This window comes from Aptenodytes patagonicus, chromosome 3 (assembly GCF_965638725.1).
Source record: "Aptenodytes patagonicus chromosome 3, bAptPat1.pri.cur, whole genome shotgun sequence".
NCBI lineage: Eukaryota > Metazoa > Chordata > Aves > Sphenisciformes > Spheniscidae > Aptenodytes > Aptenodytes patagonicus.
In genome coordinates, this window is record NC_134951.1 from 70,396,193 (window position 1) to 70,415,987 (window position 19,795).

General features: G+C 41.6%; 1 protein-coding gene across 1 annotated transcript; it reads right to left on the reverse strand.

Moving 5' to 3' along the window:
• Window positions 1-8,924: 8,924 nt before the first annotated feature.
• Window positions 8,925-19,740, reverse strand: ADAT2 (adenosine deaminase tRNA specific 2). Its single transcript, XM_076333753.1, has 6 exons — window positions 19,663-19,740; window positions 19,298-19,402; window positions 11,878-12,028; window positions 11,195-11,301; window positions 9,377-9,449; window positions 8,925-9,258 (listed from the first exon to the last, which is right to left on the reverse strand). The coding sequence occupies exons 1-6, from the start codon at window positions 19,711-19,713 to the stop codon at window positions 9,218-9,220; spliced, it is 528 nt and encodes a 175-aa protein (XP_076189868.1). The 5' UTR covers window positions 19,714-19,740; the 3' UTR covers window positions 8,925-9,217.
• Between the last annotated feature and the right edge of the window lie 55 nt (window positions 19,741-19,795).

The following is a 19,795-nucleotide window of genomic DNA, read 5'->3' on the forward strand; positions in this document are numbered from 1 at the left end:
ATAATTAAATTACAGGCCAATTCTTTTGACTAATGTGACTCAGAAGACACAGGTTAAAATAGTATCTAGAAAATGTCTGAACAGCATACCTTATGGACAAGAACTTAGCATATATCTTGAGGTTCACATTAATCAGAAAGCTGCTACAGAGTCTATAGGCCTGTTATTATAATTTGCTATTTTTAAAATTCTCTGAAGTAATCAGAAAATCAACCAGCTCAACATCCCTAAAGAGAGCAGCTTCCCACCCACCAGCAGCGGCTGATTTCACTGTTGACATAAAAACCATGAAGATCTCAGTCTAGTGTTCTGCCATGTAATTGTATCCTTAATTTTGGCCTTGTTGAAAGTCTGCTGGAAAAATGAGCTTGTGTGTCCTCATTAGAAGCAATTCATATGTAAATCATTTAAGTTTGGTTTGGTTTTTTGTTGTTGTTTTTTTTTAAAAACTTAAAGAAAGTGTCCCTGTGACTCAAACATTCTGCAGGCTTTTGCTCCTCTTGTGGCTCCTGTGTGGCTGTGACTCTGGGCAAATCTGATGCAGAGTGAGAGGGTTGCTGGCCACGCTCTTGGCTTCTCTTGCCTTAGCTGTTGGAGATAGCACCTGTCAAGAGACTTTACCTTTTGCCAACCTTGGTTTAGTCATTGAAAGGACGTGAGATGAAACCGTGCACTCTTCTACATGCTTGTGCCTGGCGTACACTGGTGGAAGGTGCTTCCCTCTCTTCAGTCAATAGTAGCCATCTAGTTATCAGCTTTTCTGCATATTGGAAGGTTTAATTTTTGCTCTTTTGTGTGCAAAAATAAGCTGAAGTGGCAGCTTAGCGGTAGTGGAATGACATCCTAGTATTAAAATAGAATGACTTTGAAAAGACCTTAAATAAACAACAGTCAAATGAGTGCTCTGGACCTTTATCAATAAAACTGATGAAGAAGCATATGAGGTAACAGCCAAGTGCTTATCTAAGAGTACAACTTTGATAAAGTTTGGGCACCTATTTCTTCTGAGTATTTCTGGAGTTGGAAATGGAAGTTATCATAAGTATGCTATTGAAAGTGTTGACAGCAATTTGAAGGTGTAAAGGAATATCACATCTTTACCATGATTTCTATGCTTTTGAGTTGGATGAGCTGAGTCCCTTCACACTCTTAACGGTTCCTAAAATATAATGTCTGAGGTATTTGTCTCTAAGAAAGCTGAGCCTTTGTTGCTCATGAATAAATTTTCAACTATTGCTGAAGGTGTTCGGAGCTTCCCTTTGGCACGTTCTTATTGTAGATACATAAAAATGTAGACAAGTGGGACTAGGCAGCAGATGATGTAATTCAAGTTGATTTAAAAATTGTTTGTCAAAACCCTCTTTTTTTCTTGTATAAAGAATTCTACAGGGAAAGGTAGCAGGGAAAAAAATAAAGGTAGAGTCCAAGGTAATCTGAGAGGCAGGTAATTGTTTATTGTTCATGAATTGTCCAGTTCTTTGCAAAAATAATCCTATAGCCGCTAGAAATCTGACCTTGTGCCCAGAAAATGTGTAAAAGCACAGCTGGTCCTGTCTGGGCTGGAAATTGGCTTTAAGACTAATGGCAAAGACTTTATTTCAAGAGAGTATTTAGCTTTAAAAAATTAATAGGGGCTGCATGTTCCAAATGTCATCTGTCAATTTAACAAATGACAACTGTATACACATCTTAATGCCAGACTGCTGTTTCATTAGGCTCCTTGTGGGTTATTCCTTCTTGGTAGCTGGCGTTATTCTAGCTGGAGCGGCAGAAAGGCAGGAGGGCAGAGGCTCCTCACTGCTGCTGCTCCTCAGCTACGTGGCACGGCTCCTCGCTGCTTTTGGGGGGCGGCAGGAGAGGAAAGAGGGTGCAAAATGGGAAACCGCTGGACAAGATCGATAGGGAGGCACGTTCCTTGGTACAGTCAGGTTGAGCTCGGCACGGGACCAGACACAAAGATATCTTGGAGTTAGGTTTGTAACTACAGCCTCGGCACACAGGCAAGTGCTGATGGCTGCTGAATAGCGTTGCCCGATGGTGGTCTGAAATCTGAAATGGACAGGCAGCTGCTCCAAATGGGAGCACTCTGTAGCTCTGCCGCAAGGTATAAAGGAGGATTAAAGACTTGCCCTACCTTGACTAAGACCTGCAGGAACGAACTGAATAAACTTTCAGTACAACACAGTGAAGTGAGCGAGCACTAAGGAAACAGCCACGGCACAGGGTTAAGGTAAAGATGGGAAACGGACGAGTCTGAGCCGCTTCACTTGGCCCAGCTCCAACCCATGGCAGTGCCATTCCCTCACTGCCAGGACTCTGTAAATCCACAGGTTGAACCTCCTCGAGCTGCAGCTGCCCACACCAAAGTTGCCAGCTCTTGCCCGTGGTGGAAATGCTATTGAAGTGCCCCACGTTGTACGTAATCAAGGTTTTGTTGTGACCGTGGCCGAGACCTTTCAGCCCTCCCCATTGTCACTGGCAGCTCAAGCATCCTGATGGAGCTCCCTGATGGGATAAACACATTTAAACATTAAAAAGTGCACTAAACAGGTATAGTTTTGAATGATTCATTCAGGCTGGTGCTGCCAGTACAAGTGCTGCACAGCATGACTGGAAAGAAGTTGCAAAGGGTAAGATAATTAATTTCTTAAAAAAAATCAAGTATTTGCTGTCTCCAGGGTCAGGTTTGGTAATAACAGGCTTGCCACTACACAAGCGGAGGGTTTCCTTGCTGGGGAGCTCTGGGTGTACGGGTGAGGCTGGAGCCATAGGAGGGCAGCTAGGTAATTTTGTTCCCAGGCTAAACTGACTTCATTTGCTTGTACCATGGCATTCAGGGGAGTTCATGCTGTGATTTGTAAACCACAGGTAACATGAACTACTCTCCCTCTATCCCACAGCACTCCCACTAGGAAGCTGCTTCTCCTCGGGAGTCTCCCTGCTCAAGGGTGAGGGGCTCAGTAAATGAGCTGCTGCATTCAGCGCCTCGCTGGGAGGCTTTTGGGAAGGGAATATTGTGTTGGGTCCTCACAAAGTGCTGGCACACGTGCCGACACGTCTGTGCAGAGGCAGCAGAGGGGGTGTGCTGGGGAGTTAGGAGCAGAGTTTACCACAAGTCCAGTCTCCTACAACCTCTTGTCCCGCTCAAATTTGTCAAGATTTTTTTTCAAGAAAAGCAAGGTTTGCAGGGAGATGGTATATACAAACACGTACTTACTTATTTTCGTTTTACTTCCATTAGGTGTGTGGAAAAAGCTGGTAAGCTTTTGAACTCGGTGTCCCTACAGCTGGCGGTTGAAAAGCTTGCCTGTTTTTTCCGATGGTATCATTTGGCTTAGTAAAAGATACTGCCTCTCCCTACAAACCTTGTTTCTCTTGCACAATATGGCTGCACAGATAATGGCAGTTGTTTATATCCTCACAAATTAATGCGACTGTAATGGCTACCTCTCAGACTTCAAAAGAGAAAGTAGGAACCGAAGTCATGGGGAGCGTCAATTTTTATTACACTGCCTCCTTGCACGTAGAGAAAGCTCTGAAGGTTAGAGAAGTGCCACGACGAACCTTCCGCCGTATGTAAATGTGAAATCCTGACACCACAAAAATCAGTGGCCAGGCAATTTCCCCTCCAAGAGCAGTACAATCTGAGTCACTTCTTAATTTCAGAAGCTGTCCCTGCTTTATCCAGCAACACAGGTGGCCCCCACAAGCGCCACAGTAGCTGAGGCTGGTGAGTGCGACTGTAGCTGAGGTCAGTGCATCGCTCTTCAGCCAGAAAGCAGCAACAAGTCCAAGTCACTGCCCCTGGGAAGGGCAGAGTTAATTATACCACGCTAAATGTTCAGGTCTACAGAGCCCTTCATTTTATTTTATCCCCCCTCCCTTTTTTTTTAATCGCTTAGATTTTTTTTTTAAAGACAAAAGGAAGGCACCATGTGAAAACATCACTATGGAAACATCACGGGCTCACTTGTACTTGCCTGCCAAGTGACTACCTAACTGAAGTTTTACATCCTATTGGATCACTGTTGGCCATCTGCTCTCCTTCAAACTTCTCCGAATTCCTTATTTCCCTGAAATGTTCATTTTTAGAAAGGAGGGAGGAGGAGGCATGGGGAGAATCCAGCATTCTTGGCTAGCACAGAGCTATTGTGAAAAAGGAAGATAAACTCACTTTGGGGCAGCCCCTAAAAAGACTAAGATCCATGTTTTGCAAAGTAATTTCATAGAAAATACCCCGTTTCTAGATGCACTTTAATGATAAGAGTATATATTGGCAGCCACAAGGCAAAACAAATAAACAGCTGCTTCTAGTACTCTCACACTAATTGTCTTCCTCTCCCCTTCTCTCATTTAGTGTCAAACGTATTTTCTTCTAAAATGTAACAGTTACTGCCTACACTGGAGCTGTTGGCTGCAGGCTCCGCAGCCTTGCTCCAAATCAAACACAGAAATAGATTTCCTGCCAAGCACTGGGGAAGTTTGAAGACTTCGGTTTTTCAAAATATAATCTTTTTATCAGTGCCCTGAGCCTGCCAAAGGTAATTATGGGCCATGGCGCATTTACATTAATGCATAGGACCTACAGACATTTCAAAAGCTTAATGGAGAAACTCAATAAATGTACATATCAAAAAGTAAATTAATTAAGCTGTCATGTAAAGATATCACTTAATTTCGCAGAGCGGAAGGCACTCTTAATGGGAATGGAATGGATCAGTGAGCATTTCAAAACCCAAAGCTATAATTTAAATTCAGGCTTTCCTCTAGTGTGGAAGTCACAAGACATACTTATTATAGCCTTGGATTGTCAATTGTAATCGGTTTAGCAGAGACAAAGCCGTGTTGTTTTGCTTCCTTGCCCTCCTAGCTGGTTCAATATATTTTGATGTCAGACTATTGACAAGCAAACCAAAGGCTGAAATAAAATCATGTTTGCCTGTGATGAACTGGCAAAAATGCAGTCCAAGGTAAACGTAACGCTGAAGCGTACGTATTTATTTATCAAGCAGCAAGGGAAAAATGGTGATGTGAAGCATTTAAACTTCTTTAAATAAACCAGTTGAATATATTTACTGCTGCTCTTGAGGCCTGCTATGTGGCAACATAGACACGAATAGATAAAAATAAGTAAAAGCACTGTGAACATGAATAGCATCATTTATAAGCTGCTGCTCTGAGTTTTCCAGGCGGCAGTAACAATTAAAGTTGTTGCTCTTGACGCTCTTCTGGGGCTAGAGCCATAAGCCTGAGACCTAGGTCCCCAGCAAGCAGACAGTAACGCTTCTTCCAGGCTGTGCAACCCATCAGTTCTTGATTCCCGGGGTGCCTCTGGCATGGTTTGCTGCAGGATTTTATCTGGTAGCAACAGTTACAAACCAAGCCTATCCTTCCACAGTCATGAGCAACTGTCTCCTCCGCGCTGAATAAGCGTTCCAAGAACAGTTCAATTCTTTTTCTGACATTCCTCTTTCTGTATTCTCCCATTTTCTTTCTTGTTAAGTTCATTTTCTGATCTGGAGCACTGAAACTGGTCAGCTCATTGGGTTATAACTGTCGTAGCTGCCTCCTGCCTTCTTCCAGCCCCCGCATTGAGCTTAGCCGTGGAGATGTTTCTCTGAGCCTGAACCTAGAGCCTTCTGCCCAGGATCTCCGTAACTTCTTGTGGAGCGCTCAAGTTTGTGAATCCGACTCTAAACAGCGCTGCCAAACTCAAAACTCATGGTTAGGAAGAGCTGCAGCACATCAGACGGGGACAACTGCCCCAGGCACACCTCGGAGGGTAGTGGCAAGTGGAGGGCAACAGGACCAGCCCCTGCGGGCTCCTGCTGCCAGAGCTGCTGCTACCGTGGTGGGAGCCTGGCTGTTTGCAGGGAGGGAGGACAGCACTGCCTGGGGGGAGAGAGGAGGAGACAGCCACACGTGTGCCAGCTGTCGAGATGGCGTGCCATGGCTCTGATGAGCGGCTTGTCTTCAAACATGAGTTAATTTCTTTCTTTTATAAAAAAATACCTCGTATCTGTATTTGTTCTTACATAAGTAATAGGATTTTAAGGAGAATGGGCTACAGTTTTGCTTTAAGTGTAATCTTTAGTAGTTTGTTCCCCAAGATAATTATTATACTTAAAAAAAAAAAAGCCAAACCAAAAACATCACACATCCAAATGTGCCTCTTAATACTAGGTTTTTTGCTCACACATTACACTATATAGTAAACAGAAGCATCTTTTATGACCTTTCTGTAATACAATAGTTTTTAGCTTGCTATGCTATTCCTCTTTCATGCCCCTTTTCTAAGATGCGCATTATTACCCTTGATCACTCTTAAGAGAAATTTTTATTTTTGTCACCCTCTTCAGTCTCCTTTGGCTTTGAGCGGGACTTAAACTGTTTTCTAAGTGACAGGTTACCACTGACTGCTGTCACAAAATATTTCTGTTCCACTTTTAAGGACCACAGAATCGGACACAGCTTTTAAAGTGTGTTTTGTCCTACTACCAGTAATCTTTCTACGTATTTACATGGCTCCTACTGTCACACTATCCAAATGCTAACAACATTCTTCTTTGAAAGAAGGCAGTGGGAAAGGAGAGCATTCTTAGCCACTCTGCAGAAGAACAAGTGCTGAGAGATTTAGGTCCTGGTCCGAAATGATATGTAGGCTCCAATCCCTACTGTCACTGATGTCAGTGGCAAGCCAGAAGTCTAACATCTTCCTTTAATTTGGACTTCAGTGATTTCTTCAAGGTGTAAGAAAATTATGGTCCAGTTGAGAACTGAATGTATGTATCTGTATAGATAAATAGCTATCTTGTATCACCAGCCAAATACCATAACCACAGGTGTGACCATTTCTTTCCAATAAAGCCATCGCAGTCATTAAAAATGGTCTTTTCCTAAATAGCTTTTCCAGCTTAGCTGTCTGGTTCATGAGCCCTCGCAGCTCCAAAGCTGATGAAATCTACAAACACAGTCATAACTTCTTTTGCTTATGGAAAGGTCTGCCAGTTTTGGCTGGGGCAGAGTTAATTTTCTTCACAGTAGCTAGTATGGAGCTCTGTTTTGGATTTGTGCTGGAAACAGTGCTGATAACACAGGGATGTTTTAGTTACTGCTGAGCAGTGCTTACACAGAGTCAAGGCCTTTTCTGCTTCTCACCCCACCCCACCAGCGAGTAGGCTGGGGGTGCACAAGAAGCTGGGAGGGGGCACAGCCAGGACAGCTGACCCCAGCTGACCAAAGGGACATAGAATCACAGAGGTTGGAAAAGACCTCCAAGATCATCGAGTCCAACCATCGACCCAACACCACCACCCACTAAACCATGTCCCTAAGCGCCTCATCTACTCGTCTTTTAAATACCTCCAGGGATGGGGACTCAACCACTTCCCTGGGCAGCCTGTTCCAATGTTTAACCAAACATTACATTAACCAAACCATTCCATACCATGTGATGTCATGCTCAGCATATAAAGCTGGGGGAAGAAGGAAGCGGGGGATGTTTGGAGTGATGGCGTTTGTCTTCCCAAGTAACCGTTAGGCATGATGGAGCCCTGCTTTCCTGGAGATGGCTGAACACCTGCCTGCCCATGGGAAGCAGTGAATGAATTCCTTGTTTTACTTTGCTTGCGTGCGCAGCTTTTGCTTTACCTATTAAACTGTCTTTATCTCAACTCACAAGTTTTCTCACTTTTACTCTTCTGATTCTCTCCCCATCCCACTGGGGGGGAGTGAGCGAGCAGCTGTGTGGGGCTTAGTTGCCAGCTGGGGTTAAACCATGACAAAAGGAAAAGACTTGAAGAGTGCTGTAATAATCAGGAGAATAGGATAGGTCACAGGCATCAGTTAAAGGAATGCTATTTCTAAACTCTGAAAATAGCTATTATGGCAAAACCGCTACTTTCCCATGTCACTTTGTAAACAGTAAGTAAATGCACAAAATACAAACTCTAAGCTACTAGGAGCAATGGTGACAAAGTAACGCTTTGAATGCTCTTTTAAAAAACACTTTTTAAAGTATTTATTTGAAATATCTAAAAGGTTTAATTGTATTCAGTTTTTATAGTCATAGGATTCTAATCACTTTTTTACATTAAAAAAAAAAAGTTAAGGCATTTCTCACATTTCTAAACATCAGCCGAATAAACTACAAACAGTTTCATGCTTCAGGTAAGTATCCACTAAGAGGTATATAATCAAGATTGAACTGTACTTGTGTTTTTAATTCATTAGTGGAACTGTAAGGCCCTCTTCTGGATTATAAATTACTGCATGGGCAAGCAAAGTGCATGGAAATGACAAAGCCAGCCAACGCTATGAAAAGATAAACACCTCAAAGATATTTTCTTCATACTATTGCCAATTTCATTCCCTGGTTTTCACATGTATCCGCCCATCCCAGTTACTGTAAGTTAGTAGCTGAGAGCAACTTCAACTTCTTAGCAGATTCTTAACAGTAAAGCATTTCTTGTGAATATTAGCGTAAGAGGAGTGGACAGTCTAAAGAGCTGTGGAGAGTTTCTCCAGAACTTTATATGAAGGCGCTGTGCAGCCAAGTGATGCTTGCTTACGCTTATTAGCGATAGCATCCACAAACTGAGACATGTGATTCTGCATATATACCTGTCTATATATATATGTATATATATAGATACACATACATATGTATGTGACTACCAGAAGTTATGTTTGAAAATTTGGCTTATGCTAGAGGGGGTGTAAAAAACAATGGCCTTATCTCAAATCTTCAAGGACTGTACAATTCCTTATATGCCTTTTGATTAAATATACACATAAGGACTGTGAAGGTCTTACAAATGTAACCTTCCAAGAGATTTACTGGGATTTGCCTAAGCAACCACTTACTATTGAAAAGCAAGATGCTTCTCCACAGACAGAAGGAAAGAAAATATTCTAGAATGTGCTGTACAGAATGGCATCACTTTAATGGATCCATCTGGCTGTAAACAAGTGAACTTGAACCATAAATTTTCCTTTTTCTAAAACCAGCCACTTATTCTTCTGCTTGGTCACGTATGATAACAAGAAATCACATACATGGAAACGCAGGAACAGGTAGCAAGTATCCTATTAGTAAAACCTCTGTACAGAACATTAGACATAGTTTAATTGGACTGTACATTTTTAAAAAGAAGGACGCTGAAGAAACCTTCATGTATCATTTTTTGGTAAGTTTCTGTCTCCCATCAGCGTAGGGCTAATTACGATGGTCCTTTTTCCGTACTTTTGATTTTGGGGCTGCCAAGAAGAAACAGGAAGGGAGAAAAAACATCAGAAGTGAATTACAGTAATACCAGTGCCAGCATTCTTTTAAATTAGGTTGGGATCAAAATGGATCCATTAGTGTGAAACCTACCATTGGGATTTTCTTGTCTGTAGAAAGCTTTTAACATTTCCACTGCTTCTTTGGCACGATAGCCAGAAATGCACTGTTCAAATTAGAATGACGTTCATGAGCACATCTAAGAATAACATATTCTATGCTTCACAATAATGCCTTAAGTACAAAATAACTGTAAACAACTGTACTGTCTATTCCACTAATTTAAGATGTACCTTTAACTATTTGGGGGTCAGAAAATCTCCTTTTCAGGTTGAATACCTCATACATTTGAAAAATACTATGCTGAAGCTTAGTAGAGGAAATAATTTCCCTAATAAGGTAAAGTTAGGCAAAACAAACTTTCTTAGTAATTTACGTAAAATTTTTATGCAATCTCCAATTTCTTTCTTATTAATGTATTTCCAACTTACTTCATATAGTCTTCAAGCACTTGAAAGTGTAAGAGAGAGACGTACACCTAGGTATTTATAGATAAGATTCCTACCAGACAACATATGTTCACACACCTATTCTTTATTCCTAACAGTCACCTCTCAGACCTTTTTGGTCCTTTCAAAATATTTTTTCCAGGCCATGAACATTAATGACAAAGTGTTTAAATGTCACTAACACTAAATGAATCTCCACCCACACTAGAAAATAATGAATTACACCTATACGTCCCACTGCAGTTGCCTACAGAAACAAAGGATTTGTAGTAGCAAGAATCTTCTCCTTTCTTTCTTCTGAACATACAGAAAAATTAAATACCACGTGCCAATGTTAGCAAATGAACACTCTTCCAGTACTGACTATATGAATTAACTCAGACGTTAGTCTCACAAACACCCTGACAGAAAGATGCTTAACATGTTTATACTGGACTGCCAAACAGTATCATCTTGCTGACTAAAATTCTTTCTGAGCCTTGAGCCTTTAGTGCTTATTTACAATACTGAAATATATTACGTAGTTTTTACATTCATTAAATCATATATGTTAAGTGTGGAAAAGAACTCTGAGAACCCTAATCGGGATCCTTGTATAAGGCAGGATCATCTACAACTGCGTATAATGTAATAAATATAATGCTATAAATACTCTCTATCTATATGTATGTATAGGTATATAGGTATACTAGTACAATGCTGTAAAACGTCTAGATTTATGTATACTATACCTCCACTGAATGCTTGTCCAGCCTTTCTTAAGTGACAAAGATGCCACATTCTCCCCAGACACTCTGTTCCAGTCCTTCGGTATCCTTACTGTTCAGAAAGTTTCCCGCTCTCTAACCTAAGTCTCCTCTGCTACTTCTGCAGTCCGTACGTATTTTGGGATTTGAACTATAATACGTAGATCTAAGCTAATGCATTTTACCTTATATATGGATAGACTGGGAGCAAAAATACAATCATTTCCAGTGGCTCAGCTAAAAACCAGTAACTTAGTAAGTTGCTATTACTTCATCTTTATTGATTATGTGTTTGTACATTCTGCAGTTTAAGATAATTTTTCCCTCATCTGTTCCTGCAGCACACACTTACTGTTCTAAGTATTACACATCTTTTAGATATATTTATTCTTTACCTTGTTCCACGACTATAATTCTTTCCTCTTTGATGCATCTTTTCAAATATTTTAAGACTGTCATCAGGCTTTTCCTCAATTTTCTTTAATTTAAGGAGTTAATTTTTTTACATTACTTTCTTGTAAAGTCAATTTTACTTGACTTCTGATCATCTTTCATCTGAGTTCTCTTAAACTGTCGCATAACATTCTCAAAGCATGGTAACGAAGCTAGGCACAGTACCCCAGCTGAAAAACAAAGGAAAACATTTTATAGCTTACTTCAAATGGTTCTCCTGTGTCTACCATATCATCAGATGAGATGCTCAAAACTGAGCCACAGCCTCCAAATCGCTCATTTCGACAGCCATATACGACCTGTGGAATTTATGTGAATGAGTTAAGGTATTAAGTTAAAGTGAAAAGCAGGCAGGAAGTAAAGCAGCCTGATTTAAGTAGTCATTAAGTTTCACTAAAATACACTTGTACTTTTCAAACTAGATTAGTTTGCACTACAATTCCTCCCTCATAAAAATCAGAACTTACTTCTGAGTAATGTTAAGATGCATTGCTGAAGATGCACACCCAGCCTTCCTCAGAACAGGAGAGGCATGAATCCCAAAGCAGAGGCATACAAAGCCACGGTTTACCCATTGTTACAACATTCAAAACTGAACACTGAACCGAGATTAGCTCATTTTACATAATAACAGATATCTCTAAAAGGTATTTTTACATCCCTGAGAGAAATCATCGTTTGTCATAATTGCACCATTTCTCTTTCATTCTTGAGTCTCTCGCTATTTACCATGCAGCAAATGGAGGTGGGTGCAGACTCTCAAACCATAAGATGGTACCCCTGTTGGCTTTGCCTGACAGCGTCAAGCCCTTCTCTGTGGGCTCACTGCTGAAAGAGTAACATTTTGACATATGATTTCCCAGCATGAATAAGCATTAAAGGATACTCATCAAGCGCACGGCAGCTGCACACATGATACAAGGCTCTACAGTTACATACAATACTGAGTGTGCAAACACTTCTGTATAATCTCTGTTGTGTTGCTTGCACCAGTCAAGGACCTGATCGATTGCCACCATTTCTGCGTGTCGAGTAGCCTAGGAGATAAAAATAAACATCTTCTTAAAGTTTGCATTGATTCACAGCTTTAAGTTTCTCACTTGTACAGATACAAATGAAATAAAATGCAATGTCATAAAATTATTCTTTCAAGTCAAAAGCACAATGGCCTGACATCTAATTTATTAATAATGCAATTATTTTCACTTCTGTTAAAGAAGTAACGTAATGCTTTCTTGAGAAGTCTTTTTAGTACACCTCTTTGCTGGTTCAAGTCGCAGAAGAAATTTCATGCAGCCCAAAATGCAGAAGAAATACTCAACCCAAGAAAGAATGTATTCAACCTGAATCTCATATGCAGCACACACAAGATCCACAAGTGCAAACCAGTTTTTTCTTGTACTGTTCCTAGGCAGAGGAGCCTGCTCAAAAGTTCTCCTCCCTCTGTCATGCCAGCGTAGTAAGACAAGACACGATAGCTCTACTTGGGGCTTAAGGGACACACAAAGCCCAACAGAACAACTGATCTAGCCCACTGTGCTTCCAAGAGCAAGAATGCAGGCCAGGTCCATTTCTCTGGAAATACTAAAACTGCTCCTACCTGGTACCTTTTCCTCCCTCTGACAATATTACTCTGCCTGCACGGAATGAATATGCTGTGAATAGGCAGTAATTTCAGTATGTTTCTGGAACTGCTTGGCCTACTGTGTAGACACAGTGTTTTCAGTTTGCATCAGGTTTAATGCTGCCTGGGAATATGTACATGTACAGTAAGTCCCTCAAATAATAGGCAGGGATTGCAGCATATGCCTGATTACAAAAAGACAGAAGAATATTGATTTCTCTTTTTTTAATCCAAGATGACTGAATGATGAGTATCTCGGAGGCCACAGCAATAGGTATGGCACAAAAACCTGAATAGAAAAGCAGCAGCGTTGACTTCAATTGCAGAGAGACAAAAACAATCAGTAATGTCCCAGTATCGCTGTGGAATGCCTGCAGCAGTGTGTTTTGCCAATCAAATGTCACAGCAAAAATATCACAAAGTGCTAGTTATGAAAGGACTCTCCAGTTACAAAGCCTGATGTTTATTTGAATTAAGGCTGTTAGTATTTTCCTTCTTTTTAATCTATTCTCGAAAAAGGATGTTTTTAGCACAGGCATTAGACTAAGACTTAATCAATCCAAATTATACTTGTACCTCTGCTGCACATGTCTTTATGTGACCTGAGATAACTTCTTCTCAATACATGAACTTGGGTTAATATTTTAGCACTGTGAAGATCTGTGGTGATAACTGTGAGATGCTCTACGATATAGGGCAAAGGACTCTATGTATAAATAAGTTAGTGGTAAGTTTAATACTGTTTAAAAATGTTTTAAAACTCCTACAGAGATCTACGTTGCCTATGCCTACATTAGCAAGTAGTGCAGTGCAAGAGCAGTGTATCTGTAGAGCAAAACAGTGCTGAGGACTCGACACCAATTCAGGGGAGTTCACACTGGCCTAGCTCCAGTTTAGTCCCATGAACGGTATATTCCCAGCAACAGCTGGAGTGCATTAGGTGTGCTCCCTGAGTGCATCTTTTCAGTATAGTCAGGAACCCACTTGGAAGAAAAACATGGATCTGAATCAATATGCAGACATGATTCCTCCAGACCTGCTAGTGAAATGTTGCCATGAAAGTTCCCTAGTTGAATAAATGAGATGACACCAGCTGAAGTCTCAGTGCACACACCTTATGGAGACACAAAGCACAGTGCCCTCCAGCAGAATGATGCCTCAGAACTACCACAGCAACCCATAACTCACAGTGTAAGTTGTGGCTATTCTAATTTTGTGCCCCTCAGATCAGAAGAGACATGAATACCATGTTGGCTTCTGAACATGAATTGAAAGCATATAAGCAACAAGCCTTCATTACCGGAAGAAAACGTGCCTCTGACCTATGACACTGCTTTACACAGAGTACCCTAAGTAGCTTTTAGGCCTCTGCTGATCTTGGGAGTACAAGTTAAGAAAAAACATGCAGCTGCTGTAGGTTATACTGGCTTCTGCGGTAATAGAAGACAGCTACACAAAAGAGATTACGCTAATATAGAACATTACTAGACTCCAGTGCATCCACATCTTAAGTAATACATACTGGTTTCATCATCTCGCCTCACGAAGACATGGTAACACCAGGACAAATTCACCACAGGGTAAGAAAGGGTTATCCAAGTTACAGAACAGTCTCCGTACAGAGAGTAACTAGACTACGGCTCTTAACTCACCAGATACAGTCATTAGTTTTCCAAGTTAAGATGACTATGGTAGAGGTTTATAAAACTCAAGAAAAATGTGGAAAAGCAAACAGTAAATTGATATTTATTCTCTCTCATAACAAGCGGGCACCCAATGAAATTATCAGGCAGCAGATTTAAAACAAACAAAAGGAAGTACTCTTTCACAAAGCACATAATTAAATTGTGGAACTGATTGCCACAGGATGCTATGGAAGCCAAAAACATAAAGGAGTTCAGAAAAGGTTTAGACAAATTCATGGAGGATATGTGCACAGACAGCTATCAGAAACAATGATCCAGATACAGTCCTGGACTCTGGGAGACCCTAAGCTATTCACTTTCAGAAGTGGAAAGGATATGCAAGGGGAAGGTTTACACTACTCTCTTCTTGTTTCTTGCGCTCTTTCCTCAAGCATCTGCTAAAGGTCCTTCTTAAAGACAAGATATGGGGGGCAAAACTGACCTTCTAGGTCTGTCTTAAGATTTTATTTTGTATTGAGCTATGACTAGATAGTCTTTTTTGTTGACTTGCTGTGTGTAAAATAACATACAAAAAAGATGATTTTCATTTTGAGTCACTGACTCAATTCATAAGCTTCTATAATCCCCTACTGTTTTTTAACTTATGTGTTAAAATATGTGTATGCAATCTTATGTGTTATTTTAAAGCCAAGAAAACAAAAGCAGGTAAGAGTAGCAAGGAAAAAGAGAATTGTTAGAGAGTGGCAAACGGTGTTCCAAAGAGAAATTATTTGAAGCTGACGTCAGTGGGGAAAAAGCCTTGACAAAGCCTTAAAATAGCGCCCCAAACTGTGGCAAATGTTTTATGGACAAATAAGGATACCATCACTGCCCTGAAACGCTTACCTTCTAAATCTTAGACAAGAATTAACAAGTGAGAGTAAAGGGGGCCAAAGCTCAAAGTTCTATATTATCTTGTGGCTTCATTAGTAATTTAAGAGTGCAAACAATACTTCGTTTTCAATTATCGTGTACCGAACTTGCAAAATGATCTGGGCAAAGACACGTGCTACAATGACCCAACAGAAGATAACAGAGGAGAAGTCTGCATGTATCAACAAGGGACCCGAGACAGACAGCATTTTAGTGGGAAGCGAATGATTGCATCACACATGGGAATAAAGATGTCAAAAGAAAAAAAGTTCTAGTTGGGAAGGGTCACATATGTTACAAGGAAGAAAATTTTCAGGTTAGTCTGAGGCAAGACTGCGAACAAGCAAGTGTGGGAGCTGCCAGAGGGAACACAGTACTGGCACAAGCTTGTGACTGTATCGCCAGGCTGTTGAAAACGAATGTCTTACACAGACTTTTGTTGCACTATTGCCCAATGAATACAAGTAATAACATGCCTAACTATTTTGAAATGCTGATGCCACAGCCATGCTCCTAAAAAAAAAAAAAAAAACAAACACAGCTGTATATAACCTCCCTTCTTCCAGAAGAATGTGATGATGATCAATAATTTTGCAAATAACTTCCACAGAGTAAGTGGCAGTATCTCTGACATTAATGTGTTCTCCTATGGACATGCAGGGCAGAAACAAAGTATGCAGTGTGACAGGAGACAGACTGGGGGGGGGGAGGAAAAATTGGAGAGCTTTCAGCAACTAAATCTTTTTGCCAAAATGAGCAGTTTAGGAACAGAATGAAAGAGGGCATAAAAAGGACACTACCTGCTCCTAACTCCAGTCAGTTAGATCAGAGGATGCAGGGACTTACTTAAGGAGAAGACAGGGAATTTATCTGACACAAAGCCTAGTGGCAAGTTGATTCATGAGCAAGGGCAAAATTGTAGGGAAGGACTGCAGATCTAACTGGATAAACGATCATTTTTTAAAAGTGGAAAGAAAGTTTGTAAAGAGTGAAAAAAGCCAATAGCAAAGGCTAAAGGAAGAATCACCAAATGTCAACCTTGCAAAACAAATTACGTAAGTAGTAAAAATGTCGAGACAAAACATGTGGAAAAGGAGTTAGAACTACTACAGTGACCTTGAGATGACGCTCAAATATAATTGTAGTACTACTCCAAAACAAAATTAATATTTTGCCTTTTCAATAAAAATGACGCGGAGAATGTGGTCAAAAGGCAGAATAAGAGTATGGAAGCAGAAATTACAGCGTACGGGACACAGAATTACGACGTTAAAATGATGAAATTGCCTAGGGCATGGAAGAGGGATGAGGGGCAAAAACCCAACTTGATAGATCATCTCCATCAGAAAAATACTGAAGAACTCGTGCATGAGGCTGCCAATCCCATAGCAATGCTTCCGATATATCAAGGGAGAGTATCACGTGACTGAAACCTGTCAGAGCAAACAGACTCACTGTAGTGAAAAATCGGAAGGACATACAATCCTGACATTTACAGATCCAGGATAGTCTCAACAGCAAAACAGGCAACATAACAAATTTTGAAGGTAATATTATAAGGGCTAGTCTATAAAAGGGAAATGAAATAAAATACGATGTGGATTTACATAAGATAGCTGATACTAAATTAACCTAGTAACTTTCCTTGACAAATGTTTTTTCTAGGCAAGAGAAACACCAATCTCATCTCTCTGAACTTCTACAAAGCACCTGGCACAGCCCAACATGCAAAATTATCCTCAGTCCAGGGAAAACATCATAGCACAAGAAATGTAAGGTAAGCAAGCAAAGAAGAGAAGTTGCAGTGAAAGGGGAAATATTCATCCAGAGGGCACTAATTAGCAAAGATGCTCAAAGATGATTTTGCTTACATGTTTTCAGTTGTGACATTGGCATTAACTGGAGAAACACCTACAGAAAATAGCTAACGATGTGATGTCTTTGATGTGATGAACGACATCATCAGAAGAGACAGGGTCAGAGTACCACTCAAGAAGTGGATGGCCTTATAGATGGGAGTAAAAAACCTAAGACAACAAATGAAGAATAACAAAACAGCATTAAAGACCAAGGCAGCTCCAGAAAAGATGGCTGGACTTATTTCCAGGAAGAGTGGGAAGTATTATTGTTATCAAACAAGGCACAAGAGAAAGTCCATCTGGAATAAAGCATACAGTTCTAGCTGAGTGAATTCAAGAAAGATGAATCAAAGCTGGAATGGATGCACACAAGAATTATTAGAATGAGCACAGAAAGAAAGCTTATCTTCTGAGAGGAGATTAAACAGCTGGCTTGGGGAAAACAGGGAAAAACAAAAGCCAAAAGGGAATATGACTTTAAATACCTCCAAGCTATGTAAAACAAAGGATGATGCTGGCACAAGAACAGAGAGATATAAACAGACCATAAAAAGTTTAAAACTGGAAATCAGATGTTTTCTAGCCATCTGAGGAATGATGTTCTGGAAAAGTCCTCCAATGTGAGGTGGGATGAGAAATTAGCTTCAAAATGGACCTTGACAAATTTATGATGTCTGCTGGAACTGCTTCAATGGCTCAAGAGGGGTTTTTTTTCCCCAGGATTGTTCCTAAATAATGCCAGAAATCGTTAGGAGAAAACTGAAAACAATTTCCTGCATTCACATTTCCCAGCAAGTGCCTCTTTCAAGCTCACATTTTCTTTTAGACTATAAGGAGCAATTAAGTATCTGATACAAAATTTAGAAGCACTGAGTACACAGCATTTCCAATCATTATAATATAAGCATTTATGAAAATTAAGCCACAAAAGAATTGAAACTTGAGCTAAACAGAAATTGAAAAAAGGATTGGCTTTCAAAGATATTAAGTTTACCGTTTCCAAAATGTAGACGAGTTTTTGAAATCAGGCTGCTTGCATTTAAGTACATACCTTCAGGCAACCCTGATGTTAATACAAAAAAAGTCCGAAAGCTTCCCTAATATTTTTGAGTTGATTCTGATTTTGTTATCAATTTTGTCAGTTATGTTCTGCCCGTGTGATTTTTACACAGCATTAATACCTCTGGCACAATTTTCCCAAGAAGTGCCTGCCTCCCCACAGCGTTTACACTGATTTAACTTGAGATACCTAGCGTCTCTGTCATCTGACTTTCTTAAGTTGTATTAGAATTATTTTAATATGTTACGGATCGTTCTGTAGCACAAGTTAGTATAATGATTCGTTTTTACTGTTACATTTTTGAGCTTAGAAGACTCATTTTCACCTTTCATTATATTTTCAGTTTTGAGACATCTAATGTAAGTTACAGCCAGATCCTGCAATCAGATCCATTTATACAAAACTTCCAGTTGCACAAAATCCCTGTTGGCTTTAATGGGTCTCTCAGCATGTATAAGATCTAATTTGATGGCTAAAATTGCAAGCACCACATCTAGAATTTACAGGCAATATTTTTTAGAAAGAACAACTTTGTCAGAGGAACAATTTTTGTAAACTAAACATGAGATTTTGTTAGCCTACACATTCTGTAACTCTACACAACTTCCCAACTCCTTGTCTTACCCCTGCCCCTTCCAAAGCGAGACTGTTATTTATTCCTTCCTTTATTTGTACAGCAGTTTTCCTAGAAAAGCAACGGAGCTGGATTTCCAATTTGTATTTCATTGCTTTTCAGATAACCTTATCACACAACATGAAAATGCTGGTTTGCTAACAACGTAAACCGTTTCTGGAGTGTCTGGGGAAAGCATTTCAACAGAAAGGCTGCACAGGTCACTCTTTCCTCCCTCTTAACCCCCGGGTGACCCTAAAGGCCTCCAGAGAGGACGTCTGAAACCTGAACACCTCTCAGGGACGACAGCGTCTCCAGCTTGCACCGTGACTTTACCGACTTCCCTGCTTTGCTTTCTATCCCGTTGCTCCTGGCACCCGCTCGCCTTCTCACCGCAGCTGGGCGCCGAGACGCCTTCCGAAAGCTCTCCGTCATCTCCCCAAAGCCCTCCCGCGGCGGCCAGGGGCTGAAACGGCCGAACCGCGCCCCGACAGGCGCCGCGCCGGTGCCGCCGCAGCCAGGCCCAGGGCGGGCGGCCGGCAAAGGCGGCCCCGCCGGACCCCCCCGGGGGGGGCCCCTCGCCCCAACTCACGTTTTTCGTCTCGTTGACCTCGTTCCTGCCCCTCCCTACGACCTCGCCGTTGTACACCAGGAGGCAACCGACGGGAACCTCCCCGTTCTCCAGCGCCTCTTTAGCCTGCGGGACGGACAGACAGACAAACGCGAGGAAGAGGACAACGTTACCTGCGGGAGGCACGAGCCAGGCTTTAACGAATCCCCGCTCTCCCGCCCCCTCGGCGCTGCCGTGAGGGAGGCCCCGGCCCGCCCGCCCCGGGGCTCCCCGCTCCCCTCAGGCCTCCTCCGAGGTTTCCCCCAGCGGGAGAGCGGAGCCCGGCCGCCCGCACCCCCCACGACCGGGGGGACGGCGGGAGCGCCCCGACGCCCGCCCGCACTGACCACGTCGAGGGCCTGGTCCATCCAGGCCACCGCCGCCGCCTCCTCCTCCATGGCCGGCACCAGCGGAGCGCGGGCGGTGTTTCCGGGGGGCCGGGCGGCGAGGCACCGCGGGCGGGGCCGCTGCCACCGCCCC

Bases quoted from the DNA above. Each gene is read 5' to 3' on its own strand.
- ADAT2 (XM_076333753.1), bottom strand. From the start codon at position 19,713: ATGGAGGAGGAGGCGGCGGCGGTGGCCTGGATGGACCAGGCCCTCGAC. The intron at 11,302-11,877 runs GTATCCTTTAAT...ACTCATTCACAT, and splicing joins AGCTGCCGTGCGCTTGATGA to AAATTCCACAGGTCGTATAT. The intron at 9,259-9,376 runs GTAGGTTTCACA...TCTTCTTGGCAG, and splicing joins CAGACAAGAAAATCCCAATG to CCCCAAAATCAAAAGTACGG.